We start from the raw sequence: 23390 nt of genomic DNA, 5'->3' as shown, positions 1-23390 counted from the left end.
CAATATTAATATTATAATTATGAATGAATGATGAAGTATTCTATTTAGCCATTGTACACACTGCATATCATATAGGTATGAAGAGCTATGTTTCATTGATCTTCAGATATCATAATTTACTTGTCCTTATATTTTGATGCAGTGCAATATGTAAACAGAATAGAAACATTTAGAAAGACTATGGCCATCCGCATGCCTGTTGCTGACCCTCTCCAAGGGCTGGTCATGATGGTGGATTGGTTCAACAAGTATTGGGAGTCCTTATATGTTTGATTGAATAGGCTCGGTAAAAAACCCATTAGTTTTATTCCCTTACACTCTTCATAATATATGAGTTGTGATAAGACAGTTCTATTCTACTTTACCAGAATCACAGGGCAAGTTCATTGGCTATAAAATATTGAAAAACGCCGTACATCTTTGTCCTAATCTGTTTTTAAATGAGATTTGTCAGTCTTCTCAGCGATAACTGTTCTATCAGCAGACAACTGAGGTGAAACTGTTGAAATATTTGGTATTGGCAAGTCTTCAGGTGTAATAAAAACCTCTGCTACCCATTTAAATCTGTACAATAAAAATAAAAATTAAATCACTACATTAAAAACGCACCAAACGAGACTGAATAATACTACAAATCAACGCAAACTATATACAGTTGCTACGAGAACAAAACGACGTTCGTTAAAAGCAATGTGCCAAAAGCATTATAAGAAGCAAATGAATATGTTTAATTGATAAAAGCAACTTTGAAGGTATGATGATTTATGATAGTGAAAAAAAGAATGATTTAGTTAGACATTACCAGAGCTGCCTACATTTCAAACTACAAAACCTCTTGTTTATTTTACAAAATGGGAAGAAATAAAAATCGTTTAAGTTTTTTCTATATATTTTTCAAATGCAATATCAACATTTGGTACAGATAATACAAAATGTATAAAACTCACACTAGAATAAAATATTGACTAAATCAAAGATCTACACACAAGAGTTATAAGTAATTTACTACATTTTAACACTAAGTGCTATAAATCTCTTGTAATTTTATAATTATTAGACGATGGCAGCACCTCAAATAATTTATGTTATGGAATACAATTTCATATTTATTTTATCGTTGTTCCACTTGAAATCTGATCAATTAAAAACCAAACTAAAGAGGAAAGTTATCTTAAATACTATTAAAATATATTTATTATAGCTTTAACCTTTATAATATGAAAAAGATTATGCTATGCAAATTATCTGTTTAATTTATGAATTTAAATTCTAAACGGCCAAGAAACATATTACTTAGTAATGATATAACCAGATTTATTCATTTATTTAACATGAGTCTTATTTAAAATTAACAATGTTATTTATTAATATTAAAATGTTTGCATGAACAAAGTGTTAATAAGTGCGTTAGTAATGGCAGTATTGATGATCCTTAAGCTTTCGACCTGCAGCAACTTTAGAGATCCGGTACGACTAGACAATTTTCAATAAGCCTCTAGAATTCTAGATAATTTCACAACACAAAAATCTTTTCATATAGCTATTGCAGGTCATCAGGTTTATAGTAACATTGGATCAATGCGCACTTACGTGGCGACAAAAGTTAAAATGGATAGCATAGACAACATACACAAACCAATCCACAGATTTTTTGCAAATTTTAGTATAAATTGAGCAAATAAATCAAGTTATCGAGGTCACACTCTCGTTTTCAATTCACGAGGACGAAAGTGTGAATCGATTTCATAGTAATAATTTTTTTATCTGTACATTTATACAAAAGTGCAACCTCATTGTAACATAAATTTATCTTAACTAAACAGTCTTGAAATGTCTTTTTGTATATTAATTTAAATGCTTACAAACAAAAATTTCGAGACCTTACGAATTATTAACGACTCCTACCAAACATTCTTACATTTTCACGGTTAAATATAGTTAATACTAAATTAATAAACTAGGTCGAATTTAAGCCATCTATTTTTACACAGATAAAATAAATAATCTCCCGAAATAAATTCATATAATAGTTAACAAATTCAGTCTCATTGGTTAAAAAAAATCAAATTAACTTAAAGATCTGCAACCTTTCCTCAAAAACCATTCAATATACATTATAATGTCAGAATTTATTTAAAAAATAATAATAAAACAATATACATTTAATTCGAAATATTTAAAATAAATGCATAGTAATTGAAATGCAAATTATTAACTAAATAAAATTCATTATTATCGATTACTGATTTTTATGAAACTTTATTTTAATTTACTATTTTTATTATTATTACGTAATAAACATTAATCACACTACATAAACGCATCCTACACAAGGTAAGGCTAGTTAGAATTAGAACTAAGATAAAACATTTGTGATATCAAACATGGCAATTTACATTAAACATATTTTAAACACTAAATATATCACGCCACACTATAATATTATTTAAATTCGAATTCATACAATAAATAACAGAAAAATAGTCCCATGCAGTCACCGTTATATTAAAACATTGTAAAATGGTTTCGAACGATTGTTGAATTTAAGTGAAACAGGACAATAGGTTAGTTGATGAATTAAAAATAATAGCACGGGTTCGATCGATGAGCGAAAGTGACTGCAGGAGAGTCAGTTGTTGAGGAAAGAGACGCAGTGTGCGACGGTGTTGACGTTTTCCACCAACCTGTTGTAGAGCTCGCGCCGCACGCTGGCCGTGAACTTGCTCACGAGGCACAGCGTCACCGTGGCCGCGAAGATCGCGTTGTATAGCAGCACCAGCTTGAAGTTGCCGAGCCACTCGATGCGACCGAACTCGCCTAGCAGATCAAAGTTCGTGATACCTGAGACGGATGACTTGCTTAATGTATAATGTTATAATTTTTTATAAAAAAAAATATCGGAGAAATCTTTGTTACCAAGATATTAGTAAAACATTAAAAACTTTTTTAAAGAGCCCTCTTTAAAAATGTTTTTAAATCAATTCATCAGCGAACTGATCCAACAATGTTGAATTTTGGCATTGGGCATAAAAATGAGAATTAAAACTGTTAGTCGTTTAAGAAAGATAAGTATAGTACTTGAATAGCTCAGAAAGGCAGCAATACCCAGCTAAGCAGGTACGTATTCATTACAAGCTCATCGACAATTTTTAGCAACGTTCGATGAATTCAGCCACGACGATCATATGAGTTCGGAGCGGTACCCAGTATCTTGACGAGCAGCGGCTGCGCGGTGGAGTGCGCGAGCAGCACGGCGCAGAGCGCGATGATGCGCGCGAGCGGCGTGCGGCGCGCGCGCGGCAGCACGCGCAGCGCGCGCATGGGCGTGCTCAGCCCCGTCAGCGACGCCGCGTGCAGGTACAGGATGAGGAACGCCTCCAGCGTGGCGCCCGCCCAGCCCAGCTTGGACAGCGACGCGATCCCGAGCGTGAATTGCTGAAAATAAATAAAGTCACCATAAATATTTGAACTGAACCAGTAGACTTTTGTTTGAACCAGTAGTTTGACTGTTTTAAACGAAAAATAGTTTAAAAAATATGTAAGATTGTATTAGCAATTTATTTATAAAGTGCTGGTAGTACAAGTGTCGTGTATTTCATATAAGTTATATTGCGGTGTACTGGGACCCAACACTACTAGCTAACTGACGATTACCGAAACAACTTCGACCGAACGTAACTGATCATTGTGTGAGTAGAGTAGAAAAACTGTTAAAAGGCAACGCTTTCAATTCGATTACGACAAAGTGACAATTAGTTAATAAAACTGCCCTCTGCTCTATAATATGAAAACTTATGTAATATCCAATTAATAATAAACACTGCTTAAAAATATATATATACCCGAGTGCTGAGCGGCAATGCCTTAATTCCTATGAGTAACTCCAGCGTGTTCTGCAGCACCATCAGAACTGTTATGGTAGTTAGCGCAAGTAGGAGCAGCATCGCTAAAGGGTACACCACATTCCGCTGCAGGGACGAGGTCTTGCGTTGATTTTCTACTTCCTGAAATAATTTAAACATATAACATTTGAGGTTTAATTTTATTTTCGGTTTTTACTACATCAAAATGTTGAACATAATCGCTCTATAGCAGATATCATATTTGTGAACAGAGTCCAATTTACGAGTTTCAGACCAAGTTCCTCAATACGATGAGTTTTTAAATTTTATTATATAATAAAAACATTCGTTTCAATCCTAAGTACTTTATTAATAAAATTAAATCAATTATTGAAATATTTTTTGCTGAATCCGGGTGTCTATTTTAGTTTTATCCAGAGGCAAAACCTTAAAATGCGTTCCTGTATATCAACTCGTTTGGCAATCGTTGCTATAAATATAATATTTCTATTAATTTCGATTCATTCTCCATTATCTAGTTGAGATACTAAGATTTCTTCTAGAAAGTACCTTTAATTGAAACCAACATGCTTTTATCGTTCTAATCGATTATTATCAGCGGGTAAAATTATCAAGCTTTAGAACTTATCATAAAGTATATGTGCCGAAAAGTGTATTATTATAATCAAATCTTATCTTTTATATATTTTACCAATATATTTTTGCTTTCAACTCTGCATTGCTAATCATACAAATTAATTGCTATTGCTAATAATACAAATTAATTGCTAATAATTCAAATTAAAATATGCCGTTTTTTTAACACTTCATAAACAATTTTAAAACGTTATACGAAGCGCCCGGGTTGTAAGCAGAGTTCTCGCGATCACCAATCCCCCCAAAAAAAATTTCAATGGTCCAATTTCAATTCCGATGGTCCATGACTTGATCACCTTCCATCAACCTGGATTGAGAGAGACGTGAACCCCACCACCATTAATTTTCGAAAATTATATTTATAAAGTAAAAGTTTTATGTGCGCAGAATGTGAATTTCATAAGTTTTCATTTGAATACAACGTTTCGTAGATTTAAATCCTTTGCCACACACGTTTGTGTCACGTGTACCAATTTATTTTAATTATACAGGTATTTTAGATGTCAGTAAGCATCATCACCACTCAATAAATATTGGATTTTTTTAAACAAAACTGTCAGTTAAAATTCAAGGTCACGTTTCGAAACAAGTCTCGCGACAGATTTACGGCGATGTATGGTATGTAAGGAAACGAGAGAAAGAAAATTTTCACCAAACATTCATTTAAACACGCTTTTTATACCTAAAATTGATACATATCCATATATTTTGACTACATCATAATTTAAACAAAATGTATATCCGCTTAACAGCAATAGATTATTCGATAAATTAGATAAGGAACTGATACATGCATTTATAATTTCAACATTCATTTATATTATAAATAGAAATGATTAAAATCACCAAAATTTCCGAATACACATTTTTTTAAATTCATAATTCAAGTCATCATACTTTTTTTAGTGCGGACGGAAATTATATTATAAATTATACATGTGTTTTGCTTTACTACTACTGAAACACACCTTTCTCATGGCGACAATTCTTTGAAGCCTCTCTTTAAGGCCAGCTTGTAAGGCCCCATTCCTCAGTCTAAGCAGCGGGGTTCCTTTCCCTTCGGGCGAAGAGTTCTTGCTTCCTTTTGACATGGACGCGTCCGCGTCAACGGGCGCTGATATGTCACCTCGGTCTGGGTACATAGGTTCTGGTGATATGTAGCCAATACCTAGAAAATAAAAAATGTTGGGTTTTCTAATGCTTGATACAATCCCATTCGTGATATATATATTTTTTAAATATTATAGTAATTTTCACAACGGGTTAATCAGAGAGATAGTGTAATAAAATTGCACGGAATATCAAACTGTGCACAGTCTTTAGATTGGCCCAATGATTTGATTACAGTATCAACTTTGCACGATACCAAAGTATACACATGTTACGTAAATGGTCGTATAATATCGGTGTAATATAAAAAAAGTAGGGAATAAATTGAGACAACTTTACGCTGATATGTTTATAGTTCAAGCGTTTGAAAGTTCGTAGTCACCGTATATGGGTGATCATTTACATAGTTTCGCTATTGATCAAATATTTATGCATTACTAATTACAGTAAACATTAACTCAGACAGCTCAAAGGAATAATTTGCCAGTTAATTTTGAGCGCTTTAAAATTAACATTATTAGTTGTTATATTATTCCGTCTATATAACGAATATCACAACTTGTAGTTGCGACTAAGGTTTGCGCCTATGATTGCGGGTTCAATATCCGCATTTCGTTTGAGTCAAAAATGTTAAGCACATTATTCTCACCCGAGAGACTATTTGCTAACGATATAATTTAATATTTTTATAAAAAGCCATACAGAGAAAAGTATTATACATAATTTTTTGTACCAAACAAAAAGGGGATTATTTTATAACCGAGACAGCTCTTCAGACTTGATTGGAGTTGAATTGTACGAACCTATATTTGTAACCATTACATTGTTCAATCAAAATATAATGAAAAAAAAAAAAAGATTTATTATTATTATTCTTCCTATTTATCGATGCAACAAAAGCAATCAAAGATATCTTTGAATTTCCAACTATTTATATGTTACCTACAATGGTTATAAAAAAATGTTTTCATTATGTGTTAGAGGATTAGAGGACAGTTGCATTATGGAAAATGCGATTCAAATTAAGAACAAAGGTAAAGAACTAGGCACCATGTTATCGTCCAATAAACTTAAATAAAAAAATAAAAAAAACTCTTACACGTATCAAGGCGTTTGTTAATCGAGAACATGAAAGTAAGATTTTTTGGAGCGTTTCAAATAATATTCCAATAAGAAAAACGTTAATCAGAAGCAAAGACAATTATAGATTTCTAATATAATGCAAGCAAAACTTTACGATGATAATTCTTTACGCCCCGATAATCTTAAATGTTTTTTGAACGCGTATTTGTTAAAGGAAAACAGACCTCCTTGATAGAAAACCAAATAGAAAATACTCAATCATGATATATTTTAGAGGTGCTGTTTTCATTTGAACAATGTAATATAAAATCACTTTATATGAAAGGTATTTTGAATGATGAAGGAAAAGAAAAAGTCAATGAGGACGAGACAAGACTCCCTTTTGCTAAGACTAATATTTTAACGTATTGTTATGTAGATCAACAGCAATTTTATACTTTACATTATAGTTTTCCACTTCATAGAAGTGTTAAGAAGGTTTAAAGCCTTTTCCATACCGCCGGTACAGAATTTCATCTGACACAAGTATTCTCGAAGATTCTGCAGTTTTTTTTTAAATGATTCTCTCATATACACAGATAATCATGATTGGTGTTGATTACCCGATTTTAACCCGATTAATTGATAACTAGATCGATATTAAGTTATCTCTTATTGATTATTTGATTTGAGTTATTATTATTATCCTATAGTTGGCTAACAATATGGTCTATGGTTCGAAGCAATTGTTATAGCACCTGAAATGTAACACCCGAAATTCGTAATTCGAAATTTATTTTATTATTCTATTATTACTATAACAATGAATATAAAATTTCGTATATACCCATGCAGTAATTATTTTGTAAGTCCTATAACGACGAATAAATGGACAAGTGGCTGACACGACGCGCTTGTTGAATTCCATACGAACCAAAATTATATAAATCAATGAAAAAATTCGCCATAGCTTTCGATACCGATTGTTTAAAAGTGATCAAGTGACAACAATTTAAAATGGAGACATCGAACCATGAAGACGACCATTGCTCAATTATTACTAGTGAGGAAGAATATGCAAAAAAAAAAACGTTGCGACATATAGGAAGACGTAATGTCAGAATGTTAGCAACAGATAGTACAAAAAATACTACTTTTCATGACCTACTTAATCTTTCAAAGGTTAATACTGGATGTGTGTCACGAATGCCCTCGATGTCTCATACAAGTCAAGTGCTGTAGGAGATTTTAGTGTTAGAATATCATATTTTTCGAGGTAAACCAACAACGAAGATTCAAGAAGAATTAAGATTCGTCAAGTATTCATGACCAAATCGCTACTAGAGATAAAATGCGGGCTCATAATTATAACTGTTATTTCACGCAGTGACAAAGGATGGCTATTTCCATTAAATGTTTCACTTCTATTTTATGACTTTTATTTTATGCTACGCTACTCTTTTTTAAATTATTAATGAGAATGCTATTTCAGAAAAATCCTATAATAATATTTTAACGAATATAATTAAAAATCTTTTGAGACATGCAGTCTATAATGAATACGGATTACAACATCGTATCTTTAATCTCACAATATCTCACAAATGTACTTGGAACATTTAATGCAGATTGTATTTATTATAATAGTCATGAGAATAAGAGAATTTACGTTTCTTAGATTAGTTAATGAATTAAAGGATTTCCATTTATCCAAAGTGAAACGTAACAATTGTATTTAAATATTATGTCGTGAATTGAACGTTGTCAGGTTAGGTTATGGTTGGTATATTAGGTAGGTATGGATTATTCCATCTAACATTGTAGCAATAAGCAGGACACTTATGTGTTCGTATTGTAGACATTAGTTGATTGTACAACCACAACAAATGTCTACAACACGATAACATACAATACAAAGCGCACCAAATTTAGACTTTCGAAAACTCCGAAAAATATTCGTCTCATATTTTGGGGCCCCAAGTCTCTGGAGATGAGTTCATGCTTGCTTGCTCGTATGTTTTAGCGCAAATATAAAATAGTTTGTTGTTATAATCATCACGATTTAAATTAATAAACGTATAATTTAGAAAAAGCTACACTCAAGATTCACAACTTAACCTTTACACAATGGCATTAACAAACAATATTATCCTTATAAAGGCAATTAGTTTCGTTTATATCTCCTAAAACACAACCTAATTGCCGAACAACAGATTTTCATGTGCCGCACGTAGATCTAACTGATCACTGAAGGTCTTGTCAGTTTGGAGGTCAACAGATTATACGCGAATAGATAATTCAAAAATTATTTAATAATGCGTTCATACAAAATCACAGGCTTAAAATATAAAAACCAATTTTAATCTGGCATCGACTTATAACAATTTTCAAATACATTTAAACATAACCGTTCAAAAAATTGAGCTGGTTGAGCGGATACGTTTATCTTAAAACAAAAAAACGCAGTTTTAAATCCGCGAAAGAATCACTGACATTATTTGAGTTTATAATTAAATGTGTTGAAGGAAAATCGTGGAAAACCCTCTTGGGATTTATATGCGGGATAAAAACCCAACATTTCTGGCATGAAATACTACAACAAATATCCGCTTGTATTTTCCAATATCGTTGTAGTGTTACAATCTTATCGAATGTTAAAATCTTCTCAAAGTAAAGGGGGGCCCAGCAAGCAGTTGGATGATACTTGATTTTACTCTTTAACCTGTACTTTCTGTGCTTTTTAGTATCGGCATATTCCCGATGATATTTTTAGTTTGCTATGGAAACAGATGATAAAAAGTGTATGAATATTATATGAATAAAATGTACGGAATTATATTACAAAACGTAAACATACGACCTTTCGGACTAGCAGTATCATTGTTATGCGAGGTTTCGTTGGACACCTTGGAGGTAGGTATATAGTTACTTACACATTAATAATATGCTAAATTTTTTATATATTAAATAAATTAAAATAACAAATTCTTGCACATACACAACACCAAATATTTGTCGCGTTCAAGTACGACGCATGTTAGTTTTATGATATTTATTTAAATATGTATAATATAATCCATATATAAAGAACTTTTTTTTCTTTGTGCGTCAATCACGTAAAAATTACTGAAAGTATCGGTTAGACTATGACCAATTGACGCGGAATTGTCCGTAGATAGACATATGTATTTTTTTTTTCTGGTCTGGCGGAGCAGCTCGAGGCGGATTAAACCGCGCTGTTCAACTAGTAATATCTTATTATTTTTTGATAACTTACCCGTAGTCAACGAGGTCTCGATACGTCGTCTAATCGTGTCTTCCTCAAAAGAGTATACATAGTACTCCTCATTGAGATCTCTTAGGAACTGGGGTTTTACGAGCACGCCACCAACGACTCCGAACAATCTGACGAATCCCAATGGTGTAAACACTGCAATACACAAAGTTACGATATAAATATACAATCATAAGTAGCTATTAGCATTAAGACTGACCCGGGGCGCATATCATTATATTTTTTATCATATCTGATTCAAGACTTTCCATCTTTTTACGAGAACAATTAAAGTGCTAACAACATTTCGGAACATAAATTTTATTAAAAAAATAACTCAGTAGACTCTTTTGTTACTTGACTTCAAAAAAAGAAAAAAGTTATCAATTCAGCCGTTTTTGTCAGTATGTTCCTCGATAGCTTCGCCGATTGTGAACCGATTTGGATGACTATTTTTGTATTTGATCTTCTTTATTAGTAAAAGGCGAGACGAATTGCTTAGATATGAACACCGACTTCAAGATATTGAGTGGAAATTTTCAAGTGTTTTTTAAGTTTTAAGTTAACTTGAGTTTTTCATGCAGGTTACCTTTGGATTTTTTTTTACTAATTAATATACTTATGAAAAATTATTTAACATAACAAAAATAATACGTATGATTCCATATGTGTCATATCTACATTTATATATTCGCCGTAATTTCATAAACAAAACCAACTGGCAAGTGTATGCAAATTTACTTGACCTCTTTCTAACACAGATAAATATAACAAGAATATTATTTGCCGACGCGACGTGTTTCGGTCTGAAGACTAAGGAGTGATTACAGGTAAAAGCGCGTTGGCAAGAAGCGACATACCTAAAGGCGAGTTTCCATTGAAATAGCAAGTTCTGTGTTTGCAACATATTCGTTTTGCTACAAACAAAACATCCCAATATTATTTATTATGCTCTTAACTAACTAGGCTCTTATAAGCTGTTATGAATTATCGTGTTACAGGATTACATTGAATGTAAAGCTACACTTTTACTTACGAGATAATATTGATGAAAACGAAGAAAATCATGTGTTATGATTACAAATTTGAATCTAAGTTAAGATAGTATTGATATAAATTATATTCTTTATTATGATCAAACATGAGCAATTCGTATCCCAAAATTATTTCCCGTTCAACAATTACATATTTTTTCGTTGTGTTGTGTTCAAGATAATTAAAGTTTAAATTTAACGACTTATCATTAAAACTATGTAACTTATATTTAACGTCAATGACTAAAAAATGTACGTTATGTAGTTTCTTGGTCGAAATCAATTTGAAAAAAATACTTCGTTTTAGTCAAACGTGACTTAAAAAAACAAACAATCACGAAATTAAAACGAATTAATAAAAACGGGCAAGTGCGTGCCTGTATCGCGTGGAGAGCATTCCGTATTATTGCATTTCTCGTGAATATTCAAACTACATTTACGGTAAGGTTTTTTTTTCTGTAAGATATGACTGACACCCGATTTTACATATTTTTTTAAAATGTTAAGACCAGTTGTGTTATATTTTTTTTAAATAACATTTGAACTATACATTTTAATATTATATAAGCTTTTTTTTGGTAAGTCATATAATGCAATCGACATATTTTTTTATAATCGATTCCAACGAAGAACTGAACTTGATTAACTATGTAGTCCAGTCGATTCAGAAAAAATTGGCTGTGACGGACGGACACAAGAGTGCATACAATTAGGTTTTCATTTTTCTCCGCACGTGCGGAACAATAAACACATATTTATTTTTCTAAGAACAAACTTATCTTTAATTCTATATATAGAACCCACGTGTTTTCACTATCTTAACCGCATAGTAACAAATCGTTACCAATCATAACGCTTTGCATTAAAAATATTAAAAATAGACACAAGATAGATTCTAACATAATATACCGGTATCACAACAGCTTTCAGATTTCCAACAGCTGTTAAAATAAACAAAATTATCTACAATAAGACCAACGAAAACGTATTAAACGTTTCTATTGACACGTGAATAATTTATTATGTAATTACATTATGCCGTTGCGTCATATAAAGAGACATTCATTTCCTCGGTATTTGCTACGAGGAAAGTGGTCGCCACGCTGTATTTATTTATGTTACGACTAAAGGTTGAAGGCACGGTTACAGGTGGATAGCCGAGTGCGGTTTAAAGCCAGTTCAAAATAGACGTGGAAAAAGAAATCTCGAAGAAGTCTCATTGTCTTGTGTGTTCAATACAAACTAACCAATTAACGAATAACTTTATAGAGATCACATGAATGTATAGAAATGTCAAGTATTTGATGTGTCACGTGATCAAAAATAAACCAATGGAAATCGTTTTGAACCCGAAACAAAAGCATTGTTTTAGAACGTAATCATCATGGTTGTTATCTTATGTCGCTTGTATCTATGTCAATTCAATGTTTGCTTAAAGTTATTTTTCTTTATATTTAAAATAGTCAAACGTATAGTTCGTTTATATCTGTAAATAATATGTATCTTCACGATCATTGTAGATGACAAATATAAATTATATAGGTCGGCACGGTGAGAGTATCATTCGATGGACGAATTTGACTGCGACGCTTTTATATATAACGTCACAAAATGAAACGTATCTGACAGTTAACTTCTATAGTCTAAGAGTCTGTGTTCCGCAGACTCACAGTATAGTAGCAAACTCCATATTAATGCGCGGTATACTGTACTCAGTCTACTACCATTTTTGTAGTTTTACGAATTATTTTTATTGTATTTTACGTATTAGTATCAGGTTTATTGTTTATACTATTTCCACATTTCCACCTCTGTCTGGTTTCACAGCTAGTAACATTTCACCGCTGAATAACGATTTCACTATAATGGAGATGATGATATGAGTTTATTTTGTAATTACGATAATATATCATAACTTCTATACTCTATTATTATAAAATAATCAAGAGGCAAATTTTATTTTCTGCTCTTTAGTCAAAAAAAGTTTTTTAGCCTTCTTTTTTTTCATTGACGATTTATTAAAGGATATCCTAAATAAGGTTATATCAAACATTCAGCCAGTTAGTTCATATTTCGATTCAAACTCTAGTTTGACTAGACTCCGGAATATGTCAACATTAATTTCATGTATAAATCACCTTGACAACGGTATCTACGTAAGTTGTTAAGTCAATACAACAAACTATAACGAAATTGTTTACATAAACGGACGAACAAAAACAATCTAGACTCAATACAGGATGAGTAAGAAAATGATAACATCCAACCCGGCACTAAAGGATCACAAGCAGATGGAATTAAACGAAGAATGGAATAACTTTATGAAACGAATCGGCGAAGTATCAACTCTTGTCAAGGATCTGGCGAGCGGAGACAAGGTCAAATCGGAGGCGGCTAAAGCAATAGCTGATCAGTATCTCGAAGGAAAGATTATACTGGATGAAGATGTTAAAATGACGATCAAAGAAAATCGCACATTGATAAATCAAAAAGCTTTTGAATGTTTTAAAAACAACGACACAGTAAGTGAAAATAATAAAAAAATACCTTATAAACTTTACATATGTTAAATTAGTTTTAAAGGGTAACGCATAGAGATGCGCTTTCACGATTCTCCAGTACGGGTTGCAAACGAATGTGCCGGTATATCAACGAAAACATTAGTCTTCCTCCTCACAATATTTCCCTTTTGAATTTGAACCATCGATATCACAGAGTAATTCATCTGCTCCTTTTATCAATGGATTATTTTTAACAATAGTATTTTGCAAATTATAAAAATAGACGAGTTGTTTTAATTCGGATTATCTGTGTACACGCCGTACGTGTCTAGCGGCATACATATCGTGTACATATATTTGCACAGTCACTATACAGTTTATTCACTAGACAATTTCATTGTTCCGCATATGTATTCATTACATATCGTCAAGATAACGTTTGGTTCGCGTTCATAATGGACTGTGTGTAAATACTTGCGATCTAATCTATTATTATATTATTCGATTGTTCGATATAAAAATAGCATTAACACATGCCAATGAAAACAATTTGGCTCGTGCATCTCTATAAATAACTCTTAAATGTTTTCTATTTCAAAAATTAAATAAATATACTCGCAGTACAATCCTAAACAAAATTTCCGACTTTCATTCTGATGATTTAATTTCCGTCATGTATGTTTATAACAATATATACGATACAGACAAATTGATTATTTTTCGTACGTCATAACAAGAACTTACGTCGTTCTTCTTTATGACGTATAAAAAAATATGCATAGCCGTTGGAATATACAAGTTTTATGTTTGTTTTACGTATTCAATTTTGTTAATAGCAGACAGTAGATCAATAGATACATCGTATACCAAAATATCGTCCAACGCGTGTTATCCTCTCGAGATTATATTTTTAGCCGTTACTTTTAACCATTTTATTGCCACGAACATCTTATTGAATCTTTAAACACACCTACTAACAATCGTTTAAATATATTTGTTATTTTAATCTAACTTTCCGCGTGCTTGTTATACAGGTAAATTCTACTAATAAATAGGGTATTCTATTATGTTTGAAAAAGTACTTCAAAATGATGATTTTCCTAATAAATAGCTACAAAAAATATATTTCGGCAAAATAAACACATTTACTTCCGCAAAAATGCTTTCAGTCATTTTGTTGACGTAATATTGGTAAAAACAATATTTGTTTTGTATGTACGACCGGCACGTGTTCAACGTTAACAGCTATATAAGTATTTGGTGTTTTTTGGGAAAATAATGAATTACAATCGCTATCCATGGTGTATAGTGTACAAATACTAGCATTAAAACTCAAAAAAAGTTGATTTTCAATGTACCAGATGACATTGAAATGACAGCTTCTGCCTATATGACGTCACACCATGGTGGCTCGTGTTTTAGGTCACGTGATATACAAACTAAAAATTACTTAATTTTAATTTTAATACAATAAAACAATGATGTGCTTTAATTACTCAAAATCAGATTATTTATATATCAAATTTCATAATTTATGTTTCACTATCGAAAGTATTCTATTGCCACTTTATTTCTATCGAATATAAACGTAATTGTCGCAGTTTAGCCGTATTAATATTCTTCTATCACGACTGCTGTTTGGTCGACGTTGGATCGGAACAGAATCGGGAACGTATCGTTACCGTTATACGTTAGTAGAATTGCCCCCAGGACATAGATTCACAGTCAGTTGAAAGTTGCAAAGTCCTTTAACGGTAAACGCGCGTGGCCAACATTCCGTAAATTCTATTACTTATACCTACATAGTTATAGGTAAAGTTTGTGATTTCACAATTCAAATTCTCAAGTTCTGATTATCAACTACAAGAGCAGGTTTAGTTTATATAAAATAAGTACCGTTACTACTTTGCTCCTGATCTTTCCTCCTTATTTTAAAGTCCTAATTGTTATTATTATTCATACATAATATACGTAGGCCGACGAGCAAATGGATCACCTGATGGTTTGTGGTCACCACCTTACATGGCCAATGCGCCATCAACCTTGGTAGCTACGATGTTATACCTCTTATGCTTGTAGTTACACCGACTCACTCAGCCTTCAAACCGAAACGCAACAACAATTAGTATTGTTGTTTTCCGGTTTGTCCTTTGGCGGTAGAAGATCTGACCAGTGGTATTCTATAGAAGATCTATAGAAGATCTCAGACTTGCACAAAGGCCTACCACCAAGTAAATAATGACTAAACACAAAAAGTTTAAGAACTATTATGTAATACATGTCTTTCTTATTAGGGAGAAATGGATAAAGACGCTTGGATGGCAGAGGTAAGCAAAGATGCCGAACGTCGAGCGTTAGATAAAAAGATACGTCAGGAGAAGGCAGATACTTTAAAAACTCAAGCCATTAAAGCGTTTCGTCGAGGCGAATACGACAGAGCCCTGTCTTGTTACAATCGAGCTATAGAACACATCAAAGACAACGCTATGTTGTATTGCGACCGCGCTTTGACGAATATCAAACTAGAAAACTATAATAAGGTGAGATGAAAAACACTAAATAGGTATCAATGACTTGTAAAATAGAATATTTCCTAACATTTTATTCCGGTATTGCGTTTAAATCCTGTCAAAACATATTATTTCTCGCTGACAAAACCCATCAACAGTAATTTAGTCGAGGTCATTGTCTTGCGGCAAACAGTGTTGATATGATGGATATATTTGTGTACGTTAGCGAGGACAGGTTTTAGTCGATAACAACTTGGAAGTATTACGAAGTACAACAGTTATCGTTTCGAATAAGTAGCACGAGGTAACAATGGTTAACTTCTTTAGGATAGAAAATTTTATTCGTAAACTGTAAATTTGAAGTGTTGTTGCTCTGGAAGAATGTTCTCTTTCACCGCCGAACACAGGATGAATTATAAAGATAAATTAAACACGGTTTGCCCGGCTTTGAATCCATAATCTTCAGTTAAGTATTCTAGCCACTGGGCCATTACGGTTCTTCATATTTAGTTCCTAACATTTTTGTAGTAGTAAGTAGTAATCAATTTTGACGGTTTAATGGTCGGAATTCGAAACGTAATCAGTTATCGCTTTTTTTATTTTATTTTAAATAGTGTTATGTTGTTTTTGTCTAATCATTACTAGCTTCACTTTAACTATACACTTAAATATATTAAGGCAAAAGGGAAACTAGTTTTCGATCGATTATATTATACTCAATAATCTTAGTTTCTTCACTTTGCATTTGTACACAATTATAAGACGTAAGTTTATTTGTATATAGAAATATATTTCAGAGCCAGTTTAACAGACTTTATCTATAAAAATATAACATTTTATTCCTCAGGTGATTAACGACTGTGAGTGGGCATTACGGTTGAATGAAAACAGCTTCAAAGCTCGTCTTTATACAGCCAAAGCTTATCAGGAATTAGAGGAAAACGATAAATTCGAAAAATGTAAAAACGAACTAAAAGAAAAATTCCCTCAGCATGAAGATCTTATATCGTATTTTTTGCAGTAAGACGACAAATAAAAGAAACGAAACCAAATATCCAGACGGTATAAGACCGATTTAATATGAGGATTGCGTGATTATTTGTTTATATAAATGTTCAAATATGGTACATTATATTATTAGGCAATAGTTAAAATTAGCTATTACGTAATAAAAAAACATACAATATTAAATTAATCTATATAATGTAATAATTAGAAAACACAAATTGCTATCGATAAGGCCTCTGATAGTGTTAATCGACTTGACGAAAATTACTCAATAAATATAACCATCTATTGTTTGTATATTCGTTTGGTCAATCTATTCGTTAAATCGATTTGATATTTGTTGTTTCTTTAACGGAATTAAGTATAAAAAATAAATTTAAAATGATAATTCCAGTAAGTGTTTTACAATTCTTGATCGAAGTATTTTTTCAAAAAGGTGCAAAACCATTTCTGTATAACACGTGAAACTATAAGGCGGAATGGGGAGAATCAATTATTTTTCGATTATGCTAAATCACGTATCAGCTAAATACAAAATCAGGGTCAATGTCTGTATACACGATAAGTTTACTTGCAGCGTCGATTTCGAATCGTGAATCATAACACACAAGCTAATATCCAACAAACATTGCAGTGCCATTTGTAAACAAATTATACAAAAATTCGCTACGTTTTGCGAAAATATTCTCAGAGTATAGCAAGTAAACTCAAATGTATAACAAGTAAAATATAGATCGCTTGAAATGTATAAAAAGATCGCTTGAAATGTATAAAATTTAATTATGTACTGTCATCAATACTTGGTGGTAGGACTTATTGGAAGCTCAACCTACCCAGACGGTACCATCTACTCATTACATACTAACATCCAAAGGCACAAGGGACATAGCATGTCAGTTCCCTTGATTAGCGGCGCATTGGTTATAAAAGTAATGGTTAAAATTCCTTAAGGCGCCATAGTCCATGGATAGTGGTAATCACTTACCAACAAGTGATAACTTATATTACAAATAAAAACAAAATAAGGTAGATTTATACAATAAATACCTTATTCATGAAAAAAATACATACACACATACAAACTATATGTACCAACTTGATAGGCGTTCAATCAAACGGTATCGGAAGTATATTCATCTCAAACGGATATACAACATCCATTTTTATATATAAACTCACCCAATAACATCAAAACACCGACGAATGACACGCAAGAGTACAGGAACGGAAGATACGTCCATAAATCTGTAAACAAAAATAGCATTATCATGTTGTGTTAGTAAACAAGCGTGTATAACAACGAACTAAACGCTAGTGTGTTTGTACATGGAATACATATAATAAAAATATATATGTATATATGAGGACTCAAAAAGAGACGATTTTCTTTTTTTTTTTTTTATTGTTTATGGTTTGAAGAGCATAAAATGATGAAGATTGACATTGACACAGTAATCTACACGTTCTGTCGCAAAACCTAGTACTTAGTGATACATGTTGATCTAGTAATTAACAAAAAATAATTAAAGATAATAGTTATGACTATAGACAACTTTCCTTTTGTTCTACATACGTATTCGTTTATAAAAATTGTACTTTATGTCTTTCTACGTAGTAATTTTTCGACACGATTTCGCAATAGTAAAAATAAAGATTTTAACCGTATCATTATTCTAAACAATTAATTCGGCCGTAGTGTGGTCATATTTAAGCGTTCCAGCGTTTATTTAAATATCTCATAATATTTCAAAAACTACCGGTTTGAATTGCAAATGGCAAAATTATCTGTATTTAACGTTAAAAATAATATATTATTTAATAATAATTAAGATTTATCTTTGGCACAATTGCATTAAGTTGTCGTAACTTTGAGGTTTTTTTTTTTTAATTCGAAAGCGCCTAGTGCTCTAGATCGTCATTTTTCTGTTCGACTACGACAGCATATGAAACTATAATATATCAAAAAATATGCTATATAATGATGTATACACAGCGAACGTGCTGAAACGGAATAAGTTTCATATCAGTTGGATAAATCGTTTTTTTTTTTTTTAAGCGAATCGGTAAACATGCTATATTTTCCATTACTATGCGTATGATACCGTACTGTATACGTACTAACTTGTTTATTTTTCATGAATAATGAGAAAAGTGTCTTAAATTAAAAATAAGAGCATCGCTCCAATATTCTAATAAAATATTTGTATTCATTTAAAAATACGACGAGTAGAGCTAGTACAAAGTAATTATATTCGCGGCTACACGGTCACACATGAGATCGAAATAATGACCACAGAACAATAGTAGATACGCAATGCCAGTCAATTAGGCACAAATAATACCCGAGTCGGATGGTTCATTACACAAACGTAACATTCACGGCATTGTTCTTTTGACCCTACTCAGGCTCACATCCTGTATAAGAGTTATGTTATGCATACCTATAGAGAACTTCTCTAACCACACACTAGAGATTTATGTTATTATTTTGTAATAAGCCTGTTTCCAGATAATACGTGAGAGTTCTAACTTAAAAGCTGTTGTGTCATTTTAAATTCATCAATTTATAGATATTATCGTATATTATTTAGCATCTCATAAATATTAAATTTTTACTTGTAAGTGAATCTATTTGCGTTCTGCCAGCAATATCAATACAATACGCGTACGAATGGAGAGGGACGTAACTTATTGATGACCCGACACTAACGACCTCAGCATATTCGCTAACCGAAAGTCTGATACATATACATATATAATATATATAAATAAGCGCGTCTTCATTACAAGTGCCAGATTATAAGATTTGGTTTCAAAAATAAATAAATATACAGCGTTTATTATTTTATTTTCAAATGTCAGAACATTACATTAAAATTTGACCTTGACATTTAACTGACCCCTTCATTAATTTTCACTGCAAAATAGAAACAATATAGGGAAGCATAGTCTGGTTAATTATATACAGACACTTAAGAATTACATTGTGTTAATGAACAAAGAAACTTGATCAAGTTCAGTTAACTTTTAATGTCATGTATCTATTATTTTAGAAATCAGATATTCTTAATTGTATGATATTATTTCATTACATGAGTTTCCATAATTGATTTGAAATATTAATTTTAAATAAAATAATACTAATGTACTATGTACAACCTCGATGTTTTATTACATACTAAAAAGGTAAATTGTATATTAATAATATATATCTTTAAGTATTTTCAGTTTACAATCAAAACTTGCATACTTTATGATTTTATAATGATGTGTATCAAAATGTGAATAAGCTGAAGCAAACAAACAATCCAAATATTTGTCTCTTATTCCAAATCATGACTTTGTTCAATTTGCAGTTAAAGATTTTTGCACTATTACTCCAAGGTGCATATGCACCTTGGAATAATAGTGCAAAAATCTTTATTAAAAGTATAACACTGCATCTTATTGTCTCCACTGGTGTGGAGACAATAAGATGGTTCATTTTTCGATTCGATGGGGAAACGCTAGCATTCTTGTCGCTGCACAGCACTATTACTATTTTTAATATTTGAATATAATTAGATCTTTAATGTAAATAATTTTCATATTGTGTGTGGATGATGTTCATATTTTTGAATCTATTTGGGAATAATTCATTATTGATATTAGTGGTAACATACAAACAAGCATTGATATTATGTATATAAATGTTTGTCTGTCTATGATATAGATTTATGTACCTACATTTTGTGATCAGCAGTTTATGTGTATAAATTTTGTCTGATGACGATCATAATATGGAAATTATGAGGTCTCATTTGAATGCAAAGGTAACTTGTTATTACTGTTGCTAAACAGTGCCTATTGTTTATTAAAATATATTCTTGTTATTTTTTTTTATATTACATGTTTTTACCTTCTATGGTAAGTGACAGAGCTTAATGATTTAAAACACTACTACAATAACAGTACCAAGACTATAACTAAATAACATATATATAATATAACATAATACTTATTAGCAAGGTGTTATGTACTTGAAGATATCTTGAATACTATGCATGTTTTTCATTACAAGTTTCTTTTGTCACCAAGCCAAAATATCAGTAATGTGTTATTTTAATATTGCAATTGTCTACATATAAAACCTACTCACTTTAACCATGTTTTTTTTTAAATATATTGTCATTATGAATTTAAAGTAAGTAAAATAGTACAAATATTTAAAGAACAATGACACATAAAAGAAGGAAAGTTAAAAGAAACCGAAACGGTACTTTCACTGAAAGTATACTTCACAATCAGTTGACAATACTACAAATACTTTCGAGACATAAATAGATACATGAATATCAAATGTACAGTAAAATAATTCTTTTACAGAACACTGAAAGGAAGGCATCAATTGGTTTCATTTAAGAGAAGAAACATATTCAAATATACTTACTCAGTAGAGCATCCAGACTAGAACGGTCCCCTTCCAACCAAGCAGATATAACATATGCTAGCCCCAACATGGCCACACCAAGAAGAGCCAGTACTATGAAGGTCTCATACACACGGCCTTTCAAGCCTCGGCATCCAGGAAATCCAGTGGATTCAGAAAATAGATATGCAAACGGCAGAAATACAAACAGTGATAAGTTGGAAAACAAGAATACATGATTCCATAATCCTAGAACAAAAATATTTTATTTAGGGTACTTCTTTATACTAAATGGTGCAGGGCCACTGTCTGTGCTATAACTGTGACGTGTGACTGACTGTGTGAGTGTTTCTATTGAAAATAATTTGTATTTAACAAATATTAACATTAAATGTGCACAATGATATTCATTTCTTACATTCATTTTTTACTCTAATTTTTATAATAAATTTTAAACCAAAATAAACAATTTTAAGTAAATACTACAAGATATATTAGTTTATGTTTGCTGAAATATTAATTAAATTATGATTCTTTTTTTTAATGATGACAACAGTTCTTAAATTGGTATATTGATATTCAATTTACAACTTACACATAACAACAAAATAGAAAATAAAAATATACAAATTTATGGATTAATGATGGAGAAACCATTGGTAGTTCAGTTATTCTGATTTTTCAATTAGAATATTATCATAAAAATAATGTATTAAAAAAATGTTATGCATTACCTTGTATTAGAGAACTGTTAAGCCATTTAACATAATAGCTGTTCGGGTACAATATGAGCACTTCATTGCTGACTATCGAGACGGGCAGCAGGAGTGCCGAGCCCAAAGACACGGCCAATGCAAATGTGCACAGCCATAGGCTTATTCTGTATACCTTCACCTCATCTTCGTCAGCCGTAAAATAATCATCGCTATCGCGCCGACGAAATTTCTCGATTAACATGAACGAGAAGAGGTATAGTAATATAAACAAAAGCAGGAATATCTACAACAAAATGTTTATACAATCGTATTACTTCAATTATTTGGAGTTAAAACAACTCCGAATAGATTTTGGGCCAAACAACTCACGATCTGCTCTCGAACATTGTTATGAAAAATCTGCTCCCGCAAGTCTGCCTCCTCATCATCCATCGTCTTCTTTCCGATATTTTATTTTATCTCTTTATAGAAATTTCCTTTATATCATTAACACTGAAATTGCACTTCATTTTCAAAAAATTAAACCATTCCCTTTTGGGTGCGAAACACACACAAGATATCTTCGATTTCGATTTATTTTTAAATGGCGTTACAATGTTTTACCCAAAAAATACGTTTTTATTTATTATCAATTACATTTAATATTTGCAAAGGTGTAATGCTCTAACGAATGATGTAAAAACACGACTAAATTTTTTGATCAGCTGAAAGAAAAACAGATTAAACAGTAAAATAAACTGTCAAGAAATAAGTGACAAAGGTATAATTCATTCTGCTTAATTAAAATTACATGTGACTACAAAAATATATTAATGTTAAGAAGATTTTGAGTAGTAAATTATAGGCATCTTGAAGAAAGCATAGTTTTTAAAGATTATTTGAAAGTGTTAATATTTTTTTATATCTTCTTGTGTGTTTGATTCATTAACATTTATATTATACTACATTTAGACTTGAATTTAATTTATTAAACTAGACCAACACTTATTTAAAGCTATCGTATACGCCATATGACCATAATAAAAATCTATTTAATATATAATATTTTTTGAATAATTATTTAGTATTGTTGTTTTTAATTAGTTTTTAATATAGATTCATAGAAATAATGCAATATTTGTAGATAAAACTATATGCTGGACTCGAAATAATGAATTTAATTCGTTTGTGAAATTAATAGAAATAATCATGAAATATTTAATTAAAGGGTTGTAAACTAATGGTAGAGAACTAATATTGACTGGACGTTAAGTAAATGGTGGAGGCAA

The 23390-nt window shown here is 31.4% G+C and overlaps 2 protein-coding genes across 2 annotated transcripts; one reads left to right on the top strand and one right to left on the bottom strand.

Moving 5' to 3' along the window:
* Window positions 1-417: 417 nt before the first annotated feature.
* On the bottom strand, window positions 418-22831 carry LOC113398339 (protein Lilipod). Its single transcript, XM_026637044.2, has 10 exons — window positions 22492-22831; window positions 22141-22405; window positions 21428-21655; window positions 18178-18243; window positions 9949-10101; window positions 5468-5667; window positions 3843-4004; window positions 3204-3435; window positions 2685-2841; window positions 418-564 (listed from the first exon to the last, which is right to left on the bottom strand). The coding sequence occupies exons 1-10, from the start codon at window positions 22552-22554 to the stop codon at window positions 426-428; spliced, it is 1665 nt and encodes a 554-aa protein (XP_026492829.1). The 5' UTR covers window positions 22555-22831; the 3' UTR covers window positions 418-425.
* LOC113398350 (tetratricopeptide repeat protein 12) lies at window positions 13174-17107 on the top strand. The gene is made up of 3 exons (XM_026637065.2): window positions 13174-13501; window positions 15775-16020; window positions 16838-17107. The coding sequence occupies exons 1-3, from the start codon at window positions 13220-13222 to the stop codon at window positions 17012-17014; spliced, it is 705 nt and encodes a 234-aa protein (XP_026492850.1). The 5' UTR covers window positions 13174-13219; the 3' UTR covers window positions 17015-17107.
* Window positions 22832-23390: the final 559 nt, after the last annotated feature.

This window comes from Vanessa tameamea, chromosome 7 (assembly GCF_037043105.1).
Source record: "Vanessa tameamea isolate UH-Manoa-2023 chromosome 7, ilVanTame1 primary haplotype, whole genome shotgun sequence".
NCBI lineage: Eukaryota > Metazoa > Arthropoda > Insecta > Lepidoptera > Nymphalidae > Vanessa > Vanessa tameamea.
Note: the sequence above shows the minus strand (reverse complement) of the source record. Positions and strands in the feature narration are given on the sequence as shown.